The 23,233-nt window shown below is 40.4% G+C and overlaps 1 protein-coding gene across 6 annotated transcripts in view; it reads left to right on the forward strand.

Moving 5' to 3' along the window:
- The window catches only part of acp7 (acid phosphatase 7, tartrate resistant (putative)), a 147,702-nt gene that overhangs the window by 3,614 nt on the left and 120,855 nt on the right, over window positions 1–23,233 (forward strand). The window contains exon 1 of one of the 6 annotated variants that reach the window (XM_039742062.1): window positions 1,242–1,756. The exons of 2 other annotated variants lie outside the window; for them this stretch is intronic. In XM_039742062.1, the coding sequence (XP_039597996.1) occupies window positions 1,507–1,756 (250 nt within the window). In that variant the 5' untranslated portion in view covers window positions 1,242–1,506. Of the gene's footprint in view, window positions 1–1,241; window positions 1,757–21,457; window positions 21,629–23,233 lie in introns of those variants that run through there. 3 more of the 6 variants (XM_039742067.1, XM_039742063.1, XM_039742066.1) reach the window with 3 other exon arrangements.

Below are 23,233 nucleotides of genomic sequence, written 5' to 3' on the forward strand. Positions count from 1 at the left end.
ACCTCCATTTACTCACAGAAGTTCACTTATAGTTTGGCAAAATACTAGAAATTGTAATGAATGGCCAGCCATAAATCTGAAAACAAGCATGGAGCCTGTGCCTCCCGAGATTGTGTTGCTGAGCTTAGCACTGTATGTTCAGCTTATCAACATAAATTTAGCAATTTCTGAAATACTTAGACCGTGAGAAAGAATAATGCGATCACCTGAGCAAATATATGTTTGTATAACACTTCCACTGTTTTCTACCCATGGCTTCTGGTCACATTCAACATTTTTTACCTATGGCTGCTGGACTGGTGTGCAAAGTAAAGGAACGCGCAGGCTAACAGAGTGTGGCAGACATGTGTGGACTACTAAATCCTTAACTGCGACCTGGTTAATAGTGTACATGGCAATATATCCTGGTTACTCACAGAGAAATCTACAAGCTTTTTCTGTGACCAATATCCCAGTTTCTTTAACCAGAATAAGGATAAACAATATATGGCATTTTTTAACTGTGTTTCCTTGAATACTTGAGTTATTAAAGTGCTTGTAAATGCACTCAGTAAGAATCTGTAAATTTAATATGCAGCTTACTACCGTTTAGTAAATGCACCATTTCTTGGTATAGTTATGATACATTAAATTAGAGATCTCTGCTTATTTCATCTGCAAAACTAACTATCACAACTCTTACTACCTTGATGTTTTGTCAGTTTGACTGTGAGAAAAGTAGCACTAAAGATATTTGGTAGTCCACCATCTACAATCAGGCAAAAAAAGGAATCAACAGCAAATCACTGACCCGCAGGAACAGGTGTTAGCCATTGGTCTAGAGTGACGAGTGACAAAACCATCATGAAAACAGGCAAACTGAAATAAACGGCAGGAGCATTAAACGAGTCACTCGGAAAAGTCGTGTTGTGAAATAAAAACTGTGTTTAATAATATGGCTATTTTGAAATAAAATCTGTAAGAATAATACAATGATAACTTTTTACTTCATAATAATTCAATGACTTTATTTTATGGACTCATTTATTTCTCCCTGGACTTTTGCATCTGATTATATATTTCTTAGTTTCCATTTGATTTATTTTATTTTAGCACAAATGGTATTCCATGAAAATTGGGATTGTGTGACAGAAGAGAAATAAAGACATTCAAGGTTAAAGGCACTCAATCAGAACTGCAGTCCACACAAACCTAAACATAAAAGGGGGTATAGCATTAGTGACCGCTGACCCAAGATAATATGATACATTTATAGACTGATTAATAGCACTTTATTTGTTGCAAGATAAAAAATTAGCTTTTTAACGAAGCTCAGCAAATACATTTAAATAAATAAATACTATAACAAACTAACACCAGAATTTCTAAAAAGGCAGAGACTTCTGACTTGCCTGAAGATAAAAGTGCAGTTATAACCCCCATGAAGCACTACAAAGGCATACTGTTGTTTTTATAAAGGTTTTAGTTATGTTTCCTTGACATTTATGCGTAACCCTGTCATTAATTATGGAATTCGTCATGGACAATCCATACCTATCACACCCCCCCAGATTTAGTTCAAAGCTACTGGTGCCCCTCATTCATGCTCTGGCCATGGTCTCTGTAGTCCTTCTGCATTCTGCTGACTGCCCATTTCGAGAGCTGAATTGTCTCACATACACAGACACAACAGGCAAAGTTTTCCTCTGTGCAGCTGAAAAGCTACTGCAGCTTAGCTCCCTTAATTTCACTTGTGACCCAGATTCAATCTTTTTAGGTAAGTGTGAGCAGCAAACAAAGCTCAAATGAACTTTTCAAAGTGAATTGAGACCACCTTTGTGTCAGGTGCTGAACTGGATTTAGACATATTCAACTTCAATGAGACATGCTTTTGAACGATTGAATCAAAGATGCCTGAAAATGTACATTACCTGCTGTTTGCTCTTTTCTGGTAGCATGTTCGGTTTTAATTAAGTAACCAGAAGAAGAGACAGAGCCAAAGGACAGAAAGGCGTTGAATATTGGGATGTCAAAAGCACAGCAACCAAAGGCAAAACAAAGAGTCAAAAGATTTAAAAGCAAAAGGTCAATACCAAAAACAGAATCAGGGCTTGAAGTGGGCCATAATGTGCTGGTACGGAGTTGTCTGCAGCAAGGGGCGCTTGCTCCCTGGGATTGTATTCTTTATTTCTGCAGAACAGACTCCAGCCTTACAGTATACCCATGCCTTTTGTAACACCATTAACCAATCTGTCCCTAATCTCTGATTAAATGTACAAATATGTTTGCGCTCAATACTCCAACACCCCGCCACCTTGCGTGTCAATCCAAGGTTAATATATGTAGGCGTCTATAACCTGATATAAATCTCAGCTCATGAAATTCCAAGTTAGACCCTTTACCGGCACTATTAAGAAATCAGTTTTAAGCACAGAGTTCCGGCACCTACTGTATGTATCTCCATTTCAGGCACTGGTCATGACACCTACACTAATTTACCACATGTTGAAAGATCACCCTTTCAGCACTCCTATATCTGAGTTTGCGGATAATCCCTAATTTTGTTTACTTATACAACCTTTACATTCTGTCTGTAACAATCTTGTGTTTGAATTTTTCAACTTTTAATTTCTGTCTCACATCTCAGCCTTGGTTGCTGTACGTACAAGCTCCCATTTTTTAATATTTCTGTACGTTTTGACCACATCTTATCTCCTGTTCGGTTTCCCAAAACCCATCTCTGTTATTTAAAAGCAGAATGCCTTCTCATTGTGTGCTGACAAATGTGCAGACATTCTGCACAGAAAATATATGAAGAAGACAGCTTGCTGCCTGTTAACTCACATCGGTTTGACAAGTTTGTTTAGATTTGTTTTGTATTTGTGCAACACACTCATTTTAGACATCCACACACACTCCTATTGAATTTGGTTCACTTGCAAAATTAATTTGAACAATCAAACAAACAAAAAGCATTGCTTATAAGCCAAAAATCAGAATCACGTCACTTTAAGCTGCGTTATGAACACAGCCCAAGTCGTACTATCATCTTCATAGGCTAAATGTATGAAACTTAACCAGCTCTATAATGTTCTAATTTTATGTTTCAGTACATGTTTTTTTGCTTTATTTATTTGTGTTATGAATATTTTTAATGTTTATTTGTTTACTTTTTAGTACAGTACTTAAATTTGTAAAGGGATCAGCATCACAATCTAGTGTTTTCTATGGAGGCATCCATAGTGTTGTTGAAATCAGAGCTATGTTGCTGCTACATGGCCGGACAGGCAGCATCTAACCACCACTATTTAAGATGGTGGTGCCCTACTAGAGGAATCCCTAGACCATTAGGAGACAACATAGGGGGTACAGTGAAGAGTGTAAATCAGTACAGTCTGACAAGTTCACCTTCCTATTTTGACAGGTACAGGAAATGCCACCAAAACAAAAATACTAACTGGGAACTGTTATGTTTCAGCCTTGATTCCTATCCAGCATTGGTTCAGTAATTTGTTCTATGTCCTTTTTCTTCATTTTTTGTGTCATTCATTTATGCTAATGTTACTTTTGTTATTTATCTGCTTTATTCTCTATGTTATGTGCCATGTGTTTTGTGAGTTGTTCCCCAGGAGGTGGGAGCTACCCATCACCGCCAAGGACTGCCCTTAGCCCAATAAAGGCAAGGCCGTCCAACAGTTCCTGGCAGTTCATTTTGAATACACTATGGAGCTGGTCAGTGTTCTTTCTTCTGTTCTGCTGTGTTTTTGTGATTTTTCTGGATTCCTGACCTCTTCTGCTCTGTTTTCTGACCATTCTTTGGATTCTATATTTGGACTTGGTTGCCTTAGGAACTGCCTTTTGCAGGCAGAGCATTTGTATATGGTGGTGCACTACTAGAGGTGTTCACGTTTTCAAATTACTTGACTGCAGCATTTAAAATGAAACAAATTTTGAAGAAGGCAGACCTTTGCATGTTACTTTGGAACTTTGTCTTCTAGATATTAAGATTTGGTTATTGAGCTCTTGTTATCTCTTCCATCTTAGACCCTTACTTGTTTTAGACTTTGTCATTTTCCTCTCATCTCTTGGTCTTGATAGACTTTGTTATTTATCTGTCATCTCTTGATCTCGGTACTCAAAATATTTTTTTCCTGTCTTTTTGCCATTCAGGCAGATGACCAGGAGCTTGTGGGTATCCCCACACCTACCTGGCCTCTCCTATATGCAGACCATGAAGGCTCAAACAAGTAGTTGTGGTTACTTCTGGTAATCTGCCTAGCAACATAATTTTGTTATTAGGTTTTCAGCATTGCCAGATTTGGTTTTACTTTTGCTTTTCCGGTATTTTGTTTTTTGGACTTTACAGTTTTATTGTTATTTTTTACTAGCTGTCCCAATTCACAATAAAAAAATCATGGACCATTAGTCTAGCACTTAAATCTAAGGTGGAATTGTCATGTAAATGAAATGAATTCAACAGAGTGTAATATCAGTCCACAACACCTATGACATATTTCCTGCTGTGCTCACTCAAGGATATCATTATCGACACACCTGGCCTAAGGCATTTGTCAAATGCATTAATAAGATTCATGGCATTCCCTCAGAGTGGTCATTTCTTTTAATTTACTGGCCAATCGATGGCTCCTTCTGTCAGCCCCTTCATGCTCCTGCTAACTAGTAAGAATTTACAATAATTCCCCTTGATGGTATAATTCACTTTACTTTATGTGGAGGTCTGAGGGGGTTTTATGTATGAAGATTCCAGTCCTGGTGTTTCAAATTCCCTCTGATAGATTGTGATGCTGGGGTTGCCAACACACCAACAAACGCAGTCAACCTTTAAAACTGGCTTGCATCCACCTCAGTCAGTCACTGCTGGGATGCCCAAGTCCTGCTTTATCATCCTACCTCCTTGTCCCTGACAACAACAGAACAACCTCCCAAAGCCCTTCAGCCACTCCTGCTCCCTGGATGCTCAGCAGGAGTGACCCTATCACAAGAGGATCATTTGTTTCGCTCACCAAGGGGCCAGCTCCCGACCACCAAGCCTCCTGCCCACTGCATAGGCTTGCTCACCTGAGTGTAATTGCCCTTTCTTATCTACAAAACTCTCATCTTTGAGCCTTCTCCCTTCTTTCTTTATCAGCTATTTCCCTAATCTGCTTGGGTTCCTTTTATGCTCTTGTGGGTGCAGGTGCTTTGCTTTAATGACCCGTAGAGTGTCAGTGGGGAACAGCAGAGCTGATCATGCCTGGACATTAACAAGCAGTTGACTAGTCTCACCACTGACTACCCCATGGCTGCAAAGTTTCACAGCAGCGCATATCCACACCCACTAGCCTTTTATTTTAAAAACTTTCACTGCTGCAGGGCCATATGGATATTTACCATAGTTAAAACTTAATGACTTTTTTTGTGATGTCATTGTTTGTGTTCTTTTTTAGAGGCACTGCCATTTCATTGTCAAGATGTGTTGCTAGGGTTGTGGCTGGGTTGTTGTGTCACCAGTGCAATGATATAAAAGCTGGCATGTAAATGTCTGCACCATCCTAGATTGTTGGATAACCCTGAAAAATCTTGCTGCTTTGCTATTTTCATAGAACTTTCAGTTTTTGATATTTTGCTTCTGATTTAAAACTTCATCTTTTGTCTTACATTTTGTTTTAGTTGCCTGAGTTACAGATTTCACGGTATGGACCTACACTTATTTCTGACATCTCATAGGGTTAAAACTGTCACATGTACAGAGTTACGTCTGTGCTCTCATGATCCAATTCAGTATTGCTCAACATGATTTGCTGAAGTACAGCCTTTCGATTTCATTTCTAATTGAATTTCCTTACATTTCCTTCTGAGAGGTAAACACGATTCTACAGGACAGGCTGGTTTGTGGCACAGAAGCAGAGCACATTCTGCCCAAATCACTTTAGTGAAAGCAGTGAAAACTGGACAGGGAAGAAAGATGTGCAGGAACCTGCAAGACCATTAGGAGACAACATAGGGGGGTACAGTGAAGAGTGGAAATCAGTAGAGTCTGACAAGTTCACCTTCCTATTTTGACAGGTACAGGAAATGCCACCAAAACAAAAATACTAACTGGGAACTGTTATGTTTCAGCCTGGATTCCTATCCAGCTTTGGTTCAATTATTTGTTCTATGTCCTTTTTCTTCATTTTTTGTGTCATTCATTTATGCTAATGTTACTATTGTTATTTATCTGCTTTATTCTCTATGTTATGTGCCATGTGTTTTGTGAGTTGTTCCCCAGGAGGTGGGGATAGCTACCCATCACCGCCAAGGACTGCCCTTAGCCCAATAAAGGCAAGGCTCTCCAACAGTTCCTGGCGGTTCATTTTGAATACACTACGGAGCTGGTGAGTGTTCTTTCTTCTGTTCTGCTGTGTTTTTGTGATTTGTCTGGATTCCTGACCTCTTCTGCTCTGTTTTCTGACCATTCTTTGGATTCTATATTTGGACTTGGTTGCCTTAGGAACTGCCTATATTACTTTATAATTTTATAAAGATCATGTATTTGCTCTTATATTTAGCCAGGGTCTGGTGGCAAATCCCCCCAAATGACTATTTTTGAAAGAGAGCATTTTTTGGGGTTCTCTTGTGCTTTTGGACTCTTACATCAGAACAGGGAAGAGGACGTGGCTAGCATCCTGGAATTCCAATCACAAACACTGTAAGCATCACAGTATTGGCATCATCTCTACACTTTTCATCATTACCTCTGAGAAAAAACCCAGCTCCAGCAAGGCTTTTGTGGTGTTCAGATTTTTTTGTTTCTTGTAAAATTCTCCACACTTTTTTTTTTTCAATTCCCCTGCCTTCTCCTTCCATGTTTCATAACCCTAGCATTTTGCTGTCCAGACAGTGAGATGACAGGTAAACTGTTGAGTAAAACCAGGAGATCGGCATAAAGACAGCAAAAAAGAGTCACAGCCGGGAAATCAAAAAATAGCAACCAAAGCCAAAGTGTGACACAAAATTCATAGTCAAGGAACAAGCAAAAAGGTCTAAACCTAACAAAACATGCAAGAGGAATATTATCCAAGGTTTTTTGGCAACCACAGATCAGATAAGGACAGAAACCCCCTGCCCAGATTACAAACAGGTCACTCAAGCCTCTAAAAAGAAAGGCAGCAGACTTAATGACAATAACTCACAATGGTAGTAATCAAAGGACCTAAAATGATGTCCATGACATCACAAAAAACACCTAAACCATTAGAAAAATAACATCAGGAATGGAATACTTGCCCTCAAAAACCCCTGATTCAAGTCCAAGATAGAACCATTAAATCTCTAAATGAGCATAAAGAATCGAGAACAAAACCAAATTGTGACATTTGCACAAAAAAGGATAGTAAAGATCACATTAGCGCAAACAAACGGAAATTATTACTTGGTAAAATAACGGAACAGCGAAAAGAGATTGAATATATTGTTCTGATGTAATCTTTAAGTTGGAGACTTGTAGATCGTCTAATTTGTGTTGCCATCAGGGAAAAAAAGTAGTTTCTTCCCAATGAAGTGGCATTTCCACGAGAATTAAAAGATTCCAAAAATGTTGACGCAGTACACATGCAGAGCAGATTAGAGATAATGGAAGTACAAAAATTTTAAAGTCTCAAAAAAAGGATATTAAAGATCGCATTAGCGCGAACAAATGGAAATTATTACTTGGTGAAATAATGGAACAGCGAAAAGAGATTGAATATACTGTATTGTTCGGATTTAAACTTTAAGTTGGACACTTGAAGATCGTCTAATTCATGTTGCCAGCGAAAATGAAAAGATTCCAAAAATGTTGGCGTGGTATGAAGTCTCGTGAGAAGGACACTTTTAACAGAGATGGTGACGTTAGCCATTAGATTCTTTCAAGTCACGCATTACAACCATTTTCAAATAAGACCATGGTCATCTAACCTCAGTCGTGTGAATGCTTTTGTCAGACACAGTTCTTGTGCTGTCAGCTCTTAGTCGTGTGAATGCTTTTGGCAGACACACTTCCTGCATTCTCTGCTCTTATAAATTTTATCAGGACAATAGTTTTATATGTTCTAGATGACACGTCAATGACTAAGCAAAGAAGAAAGAGCATGGACAAACATTTGAAAAAGTCGTTTTACAACCCCAATTCCAATGAAGTTGGGACATTGTGTAAAGCGTAAATAAAAACAGAATACAATGATTTGCATATCCTTTTCAACCTATATTCAATTGAATACACTACGAAGACAAGATATCTAATGTTCAAAATGATAAATTTTATTGTTGTTTTGCAAATCTTCACTCATTTTGAATTTGATACCTGCAACACGTTCCGAAAAAGCTGGGACAGGGGCAGCAAAAAACTGGGAAAGCTGAGGAATGTTCAAAAAACAGCTGTTTTGAACATTCCACAAGTGAACAGGTTAATTTGAAACAGGTGTTTGTCATGATTGGGTATAAAAGGAGCATCCCCAAAAGGCTCAGTCAGTCACAAGCAAGGATGGGGTGAGGTTCACCACTTTGTGAACAACTGCGTGGGCAAATAGTCCAGCAGTTTAAGAACAACGTTTCTCAACATATAATTGCAAGGAATCTAGGGATATCATCATCTACTGTCCATAATATCATCAAAAGATTCAGAGAATCTGGAGAAATTTCTGCACGTAAGCAGCAAGGCCGAATACCAACACTGGATGCCTTTGACCTTCGATCCCTCAGGCGGCACTGCATTAAAAGCTGACATCATTCTGTAAAGGATATTACCTCGTAGGCTCAGGAATACTTCAGAAAACCATTGTCAGTTAACACAGTTCGTCGCTATATCTACAAGTGCAAGTTAAAACTCTACCACGCAAAGTGGTCTGACAAGTCCACATTTCAAATTGTTTTTGGAAATCATGGACGTCGTGTCCTCCGGGCCAAAGAGGAAAAGGACCATCCGGATTGTTATCAGCGCAAAGTCAAAAGCCAGCATCTGTGATGGTATGGGTGTGTGTTAGTGCCCATGGCATGGGTGACTTGCACATCTGTGAAGGCACCATTAATGCTGAAAGGTACATACAGGTTTTGGAGCAAAATATGTTGCCATCCAAGCAACGTCTTTTTCAGGGACGTCCCTGCTTATTTCAGCAGGACAATGCGAAGCCACATTCTGCATGTTTTACAACAGCGTGGCTTCGTAGTAGAAGAGTCCGGGTACTAGACTGGCCTGCCTGCAGTCCAGACCTGGCTCCCATTGAAAATGTGTGGCGCATTATGAAGCGCAAAATACGACAACGGAGACCCCGGACTGTTGAGCAACTGAAGTTGTACATCAAGCAAGAATGGGAAAGAATTCCACCTACACAGCTTCAACAATTAGTGTCCTCAGTTCCCAAACGCTTATTGAGTCTTGTGAAAAGGAAAGGTGATATAACACAGTGGTAAACACGCCCCTGTCCCAGCTTTATTGGAATGTGTTGCAGTCATCAAATTCAAAATGAGTGAAGATTTGCAAAAGAACAATAAAGTTTATCAGTTTGAACATTCAATATCTTGTCTTTGTAGTGTATTCAATTGAGTATAGGTTGAAAAGGATTTGCAAATCATTGTATTCTGTTTTTATTTACGTTTTACACAACGTCCCAACTTCATTGGAATTGGGGTTGTATTTATTAGAGAGAAAGAAACAATATATTTACTTACAGGCATTTATATGTTGCGTTGTCACGATGTAAGTCCAAACATGGAATCAAAATTCAATCTTGAAGACAAGTTAATTCCTAATATTGTTCTTACTAAAATTTTACAGTAAATGTAAAAAATAATGTATATGTAACAATTCCCATGAAAATAACAATATCTTTAAATTGTATATCCAGTTAACCAAACCCGGGCGTGGGCGAGTGAAGCGAGCAGGGAGCGGAGCCCCCTAGTTATAAAAATGCATTTCCTGGACCACTTACTGACTTTCAGGGAACCATCAAGATCATGTGTGGGCACCACCCTGAATGAAATCTTGAGCAGAGACAAACTTATACTTGTGATACTATAAAACCTGGGAATGTGGGGAGACCAGAGTATCACTCAAAATTGTGGGGTCTCCCTCATTTAAACTAGTCCCCCTGCAAGAATATTCACTGTTTTGTAGAATGAAACATGTACCATTACACATTAAGTATTCTTCAGCTGCAGGGTGTCAGCATTGCATTTTTCATTTCCTAACATGGTATGCATAAGTTTATGCTAAAAGGTTAACTACACTTGCTGGCACTTCAAGATTCAATGTCTTACTATCTTTAAAATACATTAAAATGAACACATAATCAGGAAAACATGAAGTGTTCCTTTTTAAAACCTGTTCACACAGAGGACATGCACTTCTGTCTTGGCCTTGATAGGATCAAATGTGTTGTATTGAGCTGCAGTGTTTCCGCTCTTCTCTTTGTTTTCTAATTCCACCTAAATTCAACATAGCGTTGTGGTGGTTGTTGCTGATCTTAAAAGGATCAGACAGAAACCCAACCTGAATGGTTCAGCAGTTGTACGGAGGGCACTCACTTCCACTTAAGGTCCTGTCACCTTAGATGACTTTTCCAGTAATTTACAGTCATTCCTTTATTTACATAATCTTAGTGAGTTGGAGGCAGTCAGTGGCATAATGCAGCCAAAGTCAGTCGTATAATTTGACATGCCTAGAGACTCACTAGTCCGCAGCTCGCTTCAACAAAATGATGATCTTTATTTGTAGGGACAGCTGAGTGTGCAAGACAGCAAACAACCAATATATGCTCACCTGAAAGTACAATGCCTAAAATGTAGCGATGAGGAATAAGGAGTAAGGAATGCATGTGTTTTGAAATTCACATAGACAAGAGAAGCTTGACTGTCTGATGCCTTGTGTTTTACGTACCACAACAAAATCAAAAAGAAAAACAATGACAGAGATTGGCGCTGAACCTGCCATACCCATTAACCCTTTGTGCATCATCGGTTTTCCCATGCAAGACGTTATGGCTGCCACAAAAAGGGAAGAACACAACTATGTTGGAAAATTATCATGTAGTTGGTAAATTTGACATGCCCAGTGATTTGCAGTCATGTAAACTGACACAGTCCGGTGACAAAACAGCAACTGCAGTCTGTAAGTCAGACATACTCTACAACTAAAAGTTGTATAATGTGACATTGATTTTAGAGGTGCCAACCAGCCAAATAGTTGTACCGATTTATTTTTTTATACAAAATTCTGTTGTTAGCTCCTTTGCACAACTGTCACTGGGCAGATATTTTTCAATAGCCTGAAATAGTAAATTCAGTCTATTTTTGCAAGCATTTTTATAAGGAAACATGTGTGTTAAAACCACAGGTCACGGTTGATCTCCTGCTGGGCTGAACACAACACTGCTTCTAATTTGCTACCAAAGTGCATTCACATGTTTTGCTGTCTGGCTGCTGGAGTTTTAATTTTGTAAATGGAAGCTATTACTGCCACCCTCAAATCAATGTGGCTGCGTGTTTACGGAAAAAAGAGAAACTCGATCATTTTAAAGTTTCCATAAAGTGAGTACAGCATGCCAGCTGCAAACTGCCACGGAAGAAAACAGTATTTTGTTTCACAAGAAAATGCTGCCGCTATCAGCATGGTCAATGAAGAATGCAGCCCTGGCACCCGGAACACAAGGATCATTCAGAGCTAGGTCTTGCAGTGCTTAAGCTATTACTATTATTACTGGGGATTTGGCAGATGCTTGTACCCAAGGTGACTTACAAGACCATGGGGTACTGCAGTGGTTAACATGAGCCACAGTTGGACCAAACAGCAGAGGAGTGACGTGATCAGGATCACAAAGTGGCCTTGTGGGTTAATGTCCAAATGCCTTGGCCACTACCCTATACACTGCCTGTCAAATTCAAATTCCAATTTATGTAAGGCATTTGGGGTTATTCTGTAAGGCACTGAATAAATTAAAAAACTGGTGGAAATTGCTTCCTCTAAACTTAGCAATGCTGATACCTGAAGTGTGAGACCTTACTGATGTTAGAGAGATAAAATGTAATCTTTATTGCAAATGCCTATTTCGTACATGTCAGAGTTTTACTAATTATATCCACATGGGGCCGTCAGGATACAGAAAAATTTGGGTTTGTAATGAGTCCTGGTTCGTTACTTTTTTTGGGCTTTTTTAGACATTGCATTTTAATAAACAGACGTGACCAGTTCTGAAACACGTAGGAGAATTGGAGGTGAACTTAAGCAAATCGAGGGAAAAAAATATTGGTCTTGAGTCAAGTAACAGAGAGACCAATCAATCAATCAATCAATCAATCAACATTTATTTATATAGCACATATTCATACAAAAAAAATGTAGCTCAAAGTGCTTTACAAATTGAATAGAAAAATAGAAGACACAATAAAAAATAAACATAAGTCAACATTAATTAACATAGAATAAGAGTAAGGTCCGATGGCCAGGGTGGACAGAAAACAAAAAACTCCAAAAGCTGGAGAAAAAATAAAATCTGTAGGGGTTCCAGACCAAGAGACCGCCCAGTCCCCTCTGGGCATTCTACCTAACATAAATCATCATATTTTCATGGAAGGACCTGATGATGATGGTCACGTAGACTTCTGGCTTTCAGTCCATCATTGTTGGAGCATCATGATGCTTTGAGTAGGTGGTGGTGGCGCAGGCCGCCACCACAAAGAAACCGGAAAAAGAAACAGAAGAGAGAGTAGGGGTCAGTACGGATTTTAGAGCCACCATGAATAGTTATTATGAAGAATTGAACATATAGAGTATCAGGATTATGTTAAAGTGAAGTTATAAAAAGGCCATGTTAAAGTAATGTGTTTTCAGCAGTGTTTTAAATTGCTCCACTGTATTTGCCTGGCGAATTCCTATCGGCAGGCTATTCCAGATTTTAGGTGCATAGCAGCAGAAGGCCGCCTCACCACTTCTTTTAAGTTTAGCTTTTGGAATTATAAGGAGACACTCATTTGAAGATCTAAGGTTACGATTTGGAATATAACGTGTCAGGCATTCCGATATATAAGATGGAGCGAGATTATTAGACCAAGGGCTTCATTGGATGCACAGTCCTGTGACTGAGGAGGTCTATTCTCACCAGGCACTCTAAGAGATGCAATGGCAGACACATAGGTGCTACATTCAAACAACAGGGGCCTTATGTATAACGCCGTGCGTAGAACTCGCACTATAACATGGCGTAAGCACAAAAGCCGAAATGTGTTTACGCACAGAAAAATCCAGATGCAGGAATCTGTGCGCATCTAACTTCCACGTTCTTCCGCTACATAAATCCCGATCAGCGTGAAAACTAACGCTCGTGCATGCGCATTATGTAACGCCCCAAATCCTCCCAGAATTACGCCTATTTGAATATGCAAATCAATATAAATCGCCCTTAACCCTTCTGTGAAAAGACAATGGGAAAAGCACGGGGAAAATATAAGAATTTCAGCAAATACCAAGTGGAGGCAAAGGAAAAACATACTATTTGTTCAAATAAACTGTGGTATAATCAACAAAATGAAGCTGATCGAGTGACATAGCCTGTTGGAGAAACTTGAAAGCTCACATTCACAAAATCGCACAGTGCCGGAAATAAAAAAGAAGTCACATATCAAAGTTGCCGTGAAAAGAAGAGTTGTAAGCCCACTGTCTGAGTGTCATATGAAAGTTTATTAGGGTACAGAGAAAAAAGGCACACGGTGGGGAAAAAGCACGAAATGTCAACTTCAATCTCGACATTTCCACTTTAATCATGTAGTTTATTTTGTCATTTAGTAGAACATTATAAACTTCATCTTAAAATCGTTTAATTAACCAGTTTCTCAAATCACATCGTAATTAAAGTAGCACGTTAAATGCTTTGTTTTGTATTTGATCTTCTACTCGTATGTGCTCTATGCATGTGAATTACTACTTGCTTCTTAAACTGGCTCTCTTCCTCCAACTGGACACAGAGTCCATTACATTCGTGATATTACAGCTCTCTGAATAACTAAAATACTGAGATGTATACGTGATGTCATTTTCATGTGTTTCACTTCGATGAAATAATTTATTGCACCAGTACTCAGGGGCGGCTCTAGGCTTGTGGTGGCACTGGGCAGAGAAAGAATCGGTGGCTCCTTTGTCGGCCAATGTCAGTAAGGTAGCTTATCACGGTGGATGGCCACGTCCGTTGCGGACACTGCACAGCAGCCTCGTGCTCATGACAAGCATTTATCTTTTGTCGAAATTTGTCGCCATGCTTTTAGCTGTGTTGTTATTCTCTTTCTGTTTTATATTCAATATATATTGGTGTGGCTGCCCCAAGAGTCCTTGCTTTTCTTTCCCCAAGTAACCGATCGCCATACAATCAGCTCTGTAATAGACGTTAAGCCATCTGTAAGCTTAGCGCCGATTCTTCAAAACGTTTAAAGAACATTGAAATATCTTCGTAGTACATGTTTAATTATTCTAAACTTCACGACACTCCCAGTGAGGAATATAGATTATTTAAATTAAGTTAAAGTTTTATGTGTATAATTTAACAAACATATTTTGCTGCATTTCACCTTAAAAATGATATCGTCATCATATGTAAATACGCGCTTTATAAAGTGGCCCAGGTTGTGAGATATTATAACTGTAGTGCAAGTTTACAGTGGGGTGATTGTACTTATAAGTACAAACCGTTCTACAAGGAGCAATTGATTGAGTGCATTCAAAGTTCTTGGGATTAAACTGTTTCTGAACCGCGAGGTCTGTACAGGAAAGGCTTTAAAACGTTTTGCAGTGGCTGAGACATCGTGTCCTTAAAGCTGTATACCGATAATTCTCTTTCCGATCAGCTGCTGCTGTGATTCACACTCAGATACAGTGATATAAATACTCCGAATCGTGCAGTGAGAGTAATATGAAAAAAGATGATCCGCTGCAACTCCTAACGGGAGGAGCTGAAAGAAGAAGAAGAAGAAGAAGAAGAAGAAGAAGTAGTGAGAGTAACAACGCTAAAGCAGTTATGGTATTTGGAATACTATGGCTGTTCCCTGGACCATTATATTGTTACGAGTTAATTACAATCAGATGCATTACACTAATAAACAATATGCGGTTAGTTTCTGTGTATTTATAAAGCCGTGTCATGAAAATAATGAGTAATCACACAAGAACAGTACAATTGCTTTGACGCTGGGTGCCGCCAGTTTGCAAAACCGAGCGGAGAACATGCGTACGACAAGGCATGAGGTACCGTGGAAAAGTGCGTGGCTTTACACCAAGTGTAGGTTTTATACATCGCGATTTGAACGTGGAAAAGTTCTTACGCAACATTTCTGTGCGTACACACCGTTTATACATGAGGCCCCAGAGCTTGTCAGCAGTCCCTCTACTGCCTGAAACACAAGCTTATGGTGAAAATATATACTGCAAATGAGCCGTGTGACTGCTTATTGAACACACGTGTTTTGATTCTCTGGAATTAGGTTTATTTATTTATGATACTGTTTAGTCACTGATATATTTTCATTTTGGGCTCTGTATAACCGCGGGATTTCTGAGACTTATAAAGTCCATTAATGGGTTGATCTACTTTCGCACTTTGAACTTACAAGCGCTGATAATGAGCAATGCTTACTGTATATGGCATATCACTTTTTGATATTGTCATGAACTGGGAGTCCAAGAACCACTTCCAAAAAATGCCTACTTGATCTCCCGACAAACACAGAATCTTTATAAAATAAGATTTATTTTTCACAAACATGCTCTGTAATACTGTAAAACTCCAAAGAGCACAAAAGGCTTAAAAAAGTTGCCTGAAACAATAAGGCAAAGCAAACACAGCCTCAATACAGAATCCAGGTACAAAGTCAAAAAGAGAGCACAAGGTTGAAAATCTGGGAATCGAATAAATAACAAAATAACAATAAACATGTGTAAACTCACCAACTTCCTAGCACATTCACATTGAACCTTCAGGAACTGTGGGAGACTGTCTGGATTTATAGGCAGAGGACAGCTGCTTGGAGTGACTGACAGGTGGCCCTGCCCCATGGGGGACCACCCACAACACACGTGGAACATCACTGAGACACTAGAACATAAACATATTCAATAGCGATTAAACATAAATAAATCTGATACACACAAAAGAATAAAAAATGAACAAAGACAATATAAAACATGAATCTGAACCCCAGAGGAAGATAAGGAAAAACTCTGGCTGAGATATGACAAGTATTCCACTTAGATAGTACAATACAGGAAGAAATTTCCAAGACAGAATGCTTTCAATGTTAATTGCCCTGTATATTCAGTTCATCCTGGTTCATTTGGACAAAATGAAATTTTTTAAAAATATGACGATTTTACACTCGCGGCCAGGCTTTCTCCTCTGTTCCCATATTTGCAGTATAGGTTTGATTGTAGCACTTGACTGCTCTTTTAAGAGTCACTTTTGGTACTTATGATGGTGTAGTTAAGTTGACTTTGTTAGTAAGGACCTGGGGTTAGGTTTATAAACTTGGGTACACATGAAAAGAATGCCACTGTCCTCGCAAAAGTCGAAGTGAAAGCTTGTGTACATTTACAGTAAGTCTGACCCATAACAAAGAAAATGGGAAATGGCGAACCCTTGATCAAGTAGGGAAATACTGCCAAACCAGCTAAGTGAGTACTCAAAGGTGGACTAATTAATTCTCCCCCGAGTCCTTATTTGAATGTGCGTCAACATGTCAAACATATCAAACCTCAAAAGTGATGAATATGATGTACAGACTCTAATGTATTTATAAGAATTACATATGAACACTCTGAAATCTGTTCAGCTTTGTTTTTTCCCGGCACATCCTGACACAATGGTACAAGAAACCCCCCACAAAAGATATACATTTCATGACATCTTGATCATGTTATGCAAGACATCAAGTTTTTTGAATTTTGGGCTCTTTACATCCTTTTTTAGGATCATACTTTGTGCAGTAAATTACACTCTTATGATTATGAATAAAACAATAAGCATCTTCAGCAAAAATGATTAAAAAGACCTGGAGATGTGCATGTAACATCAACTGACCCCAGGGGTTCAACCCCTAATAGGATGCAAGGACTCTAAGTTACCCATCCATCCATCCATCCATCCTCTTCCTCTTATCCGAGGTTGGGTCGCGGGGGTAGCAGCTTAAGCAGAGAAGCCCAGACTTCCCTCCCCGCCACTTCTTCCAGCTCTTCCGGAGAATCCCAGCATGCTCCCAGGCCAGCCGGGAGACATAGTCCCTCCAGCGTGTCCTGGGTCTTCCCCGTGGCCTCCTCCCGGTTGGATGTGCCCGGAACACCTCACCAGGGAGGTGTCCAGGAGGCATCCTGATCAGGTGCCCGAGCCACCTCATCTGACTCCTCTCAATGTGGAGGAGCAGCGGCTCTACTCTGAGCCCCTTCCGGATGACTGAGCTCCTCACCCTATCCTTAAGGGAAAGCCCAGACACCCTGTGAAGGAAACTCATTTCAGCAGCTTGTATTTGCGATCTCGTTCTTTCGGTCACTACCCATAGCTCATGACCATAGGTGAGGGTAGGAACGTAGATCGACTGGTAAATTGAGAGCTTTGCTTTACGGCTCAGCTCTTTTTTCACCACAACAGACCGATGCAGAGCCCGCATCACTGCGGATGCCGCACCAATCCGCCTGTCAATCTCACAATCCATTCTTCCCTCACTCGTGAACAAGACCCCGAGATACTTAAACTCCTCCACTTGGGGCAGGATCTCCCCCCCAACCCTGAGAGGGCACTCCACCCTTTTCCGGCTGAGGACCATGGTCTCGGATTTGGAGGTGCTGATTCTCATCCCAGCCGCTTCACACTCAGCTGCGAACCGCTCCAGAGAGAGCTGAAGATCACGGCCTGATGAAGCAAACAGGACAACATCATCTGCAAAAAGCAGTGACCCAATTTTGAGTCCACCAAACTGGACCCCTTCAACACCCTGGCTGCGCCTAGAAATTCTGTCCATAAAAGTTATGAACAGAATCGGTGACAAAGGGCAGCCCTGGCGGAGTCCAACTCTCACTGGAAACGGGCTTGACTTACTGCCGGCAATGCGGACCAAGCTCTGACACCGGTTGTACAGGGACCGAACAGCTCTTATCAGGAGGTCCGGTACCCCATACTCCCAGAGCACCGCCCACAGGATTCCCCGAGGGACACGGTCAAACGCCTTTTCCAAGTCCACAAAGCACATGTAGACTGGTTGGGCAACCTCCCATGCACCCTCCAGGATCCTGCTAAGGGTGTAGAGCTGGTCCACTGTTTCGCGACCCGGACAAAAACCACACTGTTCCTCCTGAATCCGAGGTTCGACTATCCGACGGACCCTCCTCTCCAGAACTTATAGACTTTTCCAGGGAGGCTGAGGAGTGTGATCCCTCTATAGTTGGAACACACCCTCCGGTCCCCCTTTTTAAAGAGAGGGATCACCACCCCGGTCTGCCAATCCAGAGGCATTGTCCCCGATGTCCATGCGATGTTGCAGAGACGTGTCAACCAAGACAGTCCTATAACATCCAGAGCCTTAAGGAACGAACAGGATGTTAGTTTTGATTTTTGATCCTTTACTAGGGGTCTAATCTTCTATGGACCTGAGTGAAAAATAACAAATATCTATTAAGATCAAGAAAATGTAAACTTTAAAAATTTAAATTGACGCACATATTTTAATATTTCAGATATTTGACTAAACTATTCCTGTTTATTATGTGCTTCTACTTCATGAATTAAATTCTTACATTTCTTATGATCACTGAAAATTAGGGAGGCTTACTTTATTGGTGTTCCTCGGTTTATATTGCCTACCTGTTGTCACTTCTCAGGATTAGAAACAAATGCAATCCCTTGCTGTTAGTAACAGCATTATGTAAAAACATAGACATGATTCCCTTCCTAGATCCACAATGCTCTAAATCTCATGATGTGCAACCTAATGATCTGATACCACACAGCTTGTTTGGTGCTATTTGACCACTATGCAATAATATATAAATATAAATATAAAATGAGCACTTTGGGACCAGCAGGATCCATTCCCAGCCAACCAATAATGAATGGCTTATGAACCAATTTTGGCTCCCAAGAGCCATTCTATTGGAACTCACACTAAATGCTTAGCTGGCCCCGACATTAGAAAGGCAGACTTCTGGAAATCAGGCTGTACCTGTTCATATCCAGCATTAACAACAGTTGGCTTTCTGGCAACATGCATCTACCAGAGGGAAATAACTGATGGTTCTGGAATATCTTGGCCAAACTTCAGCTCGCCGTGATGTAAGCCAATAAACAAGGCGCAACTTTTAGTTTCTGTATGGGGTGGGTGTCCTTGCCAACATAAAAAGTCAAGTTGCAGCAATTTTCCTGATGCAATCGTGGCACTTTAATGCACCCATATTGCAGTAAGGGATTCTAGCAAAAATGAAACTGATTTTGATAACTGTAAGTGGTGACAATTTATTAATGGGCAAGTTATATGTGATAAAAAGATGAAAATGACAAACACTGTGGCTCGGTGGCCTGGGTCAACACATTAATTATTCATTTTAATGGCTTTGGCAGATGATGTGCTGTAGATGATGGTGCTGGCCAGGACTGCTGGCTTGTAGGTAGCTGTCTGAACCTCACTGCTTCATATGGTCTGTGTTCATTGTAACAGCAATCATGTCACTGCATGTGCCAGGTGATAAAGTGCAGAGCAGAGGTGCTGCAATGCTACAAACACTCAGGTGTGAAGAGAGCACCACAGAGGAGGTGTCTGGATGCATCAGGTGGGAGACTGCGGTATCAGCCAATCTGCAGCCAGATGATCCACACTCTACTGATCTTTTGGTAACTGTATAAATTTCACTAGTGTGATTCCTCTACAGCTGTCTCATCTGCCACACCTGTATCTCCAGACTGCTCTGGCATAATGCTGCTTAGTAAGGCATCTGTAATGACAGATACCATTCGCAGATTGAAATCCGAAAGCATAGATGTACCTCTTACCCACTCCTGTTGCACTGACACCCTGACTATGAGGAGTGATCTGCTTCTTCACCACTTTTACCCTGAGGTCGTTCCAGTTTTTCTTTTTTATTTCAGGGATAGTGCAAATGATAGAGCTCACCACATTCACAGCAGCAGTAAAATGCTGCCATTCATCAAATTTGCACCTGTAGGAGACTGAAGACAAACCTGGATGCTGACTTGTCTGTCCTGTCATGTCTTATACTGGCAGTTGCCCCATGATGTAATGGGGATTAAAAATGCTCAGAAATTCAAACATACAAATTAAATGAACTTGTTTAAGGACTGGACAAACTGCACTTGCTTTAATGTTTTTCCTGTTGTGAAAGAAGTAGCTTTCTTAAGATAAACCAATATAAATTTCCTTTCCCCAAAGCTTTAGCGTGGCTGGAGGCATGCATCAAACCGGTTTGGCAAGAATGACTCAGTTTGGACATTACATGAGTCTATAAGCCATCCGCTGCAGGAAGGCCTTGAAGTGCCCAGCTGGTATGAAGCAGGGTCTGGTGGACTGAAACATGGCTGTTTACGATTACCCACTCTGAACCCCATTGGTCCGGTCATGCTAAAACAGGATTGGATGAACCAAGGGAGTGTGGCCCATGCATATTTGGACTAGGATTCATGATAGGCATGGTATAAGTTGGTCACTCCCCCTTTCTTTCTCTCTCTTGCCATCTCTTCCTGATGAACAGAAGTCCATCTAAGCAGCCATATAGAGACAAACATACTTCATGTTGCAGTACTCCGTTTAAGGGCCATGTGGTAGCAAAGACCAAGACGGACGGAACATAAGACGGAAAGACACCTACGTAGTCTGTAATGGTATTTTTGTTACACCTGATTTACTTTGCTTATTATTTTAAGAATATAACCCTGTAACTAGCAACCAGAAACAATCCTAGAAACAATAAATCGCAGTGTCCATGCTATTTTCAAAATGAAGGAATAAATAATAAAATAAAAAAAAAAACATAAAAAATGCATAATGTCAATCAATCTGTCCAATGCATTTAAAAATATTTCATCATGCATTTCATTTTGATTTTTAGATACTGCACTGTATTTATTTATATACTTTCTAGAAAAGTTAATTTTTTTCTACATTTTTTGCAGATTCCCACAACATAATAAACTTAGAGTACAAACCAAATTTTTTAAAAAGCTCACTGCACTTCTGTAAACTGAACATGTTGGTCAGACGACTTTCCACATTACTGTAAATTTTTTAACAGTCTTTATCTACATCTCAAAAGAAAAGTGATGTGAAACTAACAGAGTTTACCATAAAGAGCAGCTGATGCATCAGAGTACTAACAGGGCCCTGTGCTTCAACTTGAAGGACATTTTAAAAACACTAAGCCACAAAGAACTTGTGTTTAGCCCACCAACTCCATTTGTCATCTTTGATACCTGCTGCTCTTTTAAAGGTACAGAAGAAAAAAAAAATTTTCACGAGACATCTGAGTGTGGGAAATGATCCAGGAGGGCAAGAGTTCAATACTGTGCTTGAATGATGTTAAATTGAAAAGGCTTTGTTAGCATGAATCTGAAAGAGGAACAGAAATGGAAGAAAAGATAGGAACGCAATATTCCAACTGGTAAGCTCTCATTAAGTAGGTTTACTGTAGTTGTGGGGATTTGAAACAAGATGGAGACATCTTTGAAATCTGCGAGAGTTGCAATTTTGTGGTTTTTTCTCAGGAATCTGTAAGTTTGTTGATGAGTGAAAGGCAGGTTGTGAGGGGTGGTTACTTCATTTCCTTATTAAAAGGAAGGTGTGTAATCTGGGACCCCTCCATTAAACCTTCTGGACCCCTAAAAATCTGACATAAATTTGGGTGCGTAGGGTTCATAAATATAAAAATATTTTATAAATTACTCATTCCATTATTAAGCTTACAAGAAAGCAATGCAGCAATGTGGAGAAAGCTTTCAACGGGAAGGATTGTAAGGTAGCAGTGTGTGACTGCTTCATGTCGTGGGCGGAGCCAAATGAGTGTGCGGCAGCAGGCTGGGCGGAGGTAGACAAGTGTGTGATAGCAGGCGGAGCCAAATGAGTGTATGGCAGCAGGTTGGGAGGAGCCAGATGAGTGTGTGGCAGCAGGCTGGGCGGAGTTAGACAAGTGTGTGATAGCAGGCTGAGAGGAGCCAGATGAGTGTGTGGCAGCAGGCTGGTCAGAAGTAGACAAGTGTGTGACAGCAGGCTGGGCAGACCCAGACAAGTGTGTAATAGCAGGCTGGGAGGAGCCAGATGAGTGTGTGGCAGCAGGCTGGGCGGAGGTAGAGAAGTGTGTGACAGAAGGCTAGGAGGAGCCAGATGAGTGTGTGGCAGCAGGCTGGTCGGAGATAGACAAGTGTGTGAAAGAAGGCTGGGCGGAGCCAGATGAGTGTGTGGCAGCAGGCTGGGAGGAGCCAGATGAGTGTACGACAGCAGGCTGGGAGGAGCTTGATGAGTATATAACACAACAGCAGGCAGGTTATAACATTGCAACCGTGATTGCAGTCATACCAACATTATAATATAGCAGCACTAGAAAAAGTCCACAGAAGAGCGACTAGGGTGATTCCAGGCATGCAGGGGAGGAGCTACGAAGAAAGATTAAAAGAGCTGTGCATTTTCATTTTAAACAAAAAAAGATTAAGAGGTGGCATAATTGAAGTATTTAAAATTATGAAGGAAATTAGTGCAGTGGATCAAGACTGTTATTTTAAAATGAGTTCATCAAGAACACGGGGACACAGTTGGAAACTTGTTAAGGGTAAATTTCAGAGAACCACAGACACATGGAAGAATTCAGGCGTGAAGTAATCTTTAACCGAATCCCCAAGCTCCTGTCAATTATTAAATGCTAAGCAGTCTCCTTGGTGCAGCTTGCTTTCTTTTTATTCTCGAGTCACATAACCAGAAGACTTTGCCCTTACAGGCCTGAAACTTGACAGTAGCAGTGTCTGTTGCTGAGATTCACATTTTTACCATGTCGTACATCTGAATTATTCATGCCAGTGACCGGTCTTTTGCCAAATGGGACTTCTTTACTCTTTCCCATTCCTTGGACTGACTCAGTTGCTCACCTCTTCAAAGTGGGTCTCTTTCCAAGTCAAGATTGAGTCTTTTTTATTGAGAGATTCAACCCTGAATACTGTCAGTGCCTTCGTACCCACCATCTCAGAAAGCCCACTAGTGCTGTCCAGCTTTTGCATTG

Source organism: Polypterus senegalus, chromosome 18 (assembly GCF_016835505.1).
Source record: "Polypterus senegalus isolate Bchr_013 chromosome 18, ASM1683550v1, whole genome shotgun sequence".
Lineage (NCBI taxonomy): Eukaryota > Metazoa > Chordata > Cladistia > Polypteriformes > Polypteridae > Polypterus > Polypterus senegalus.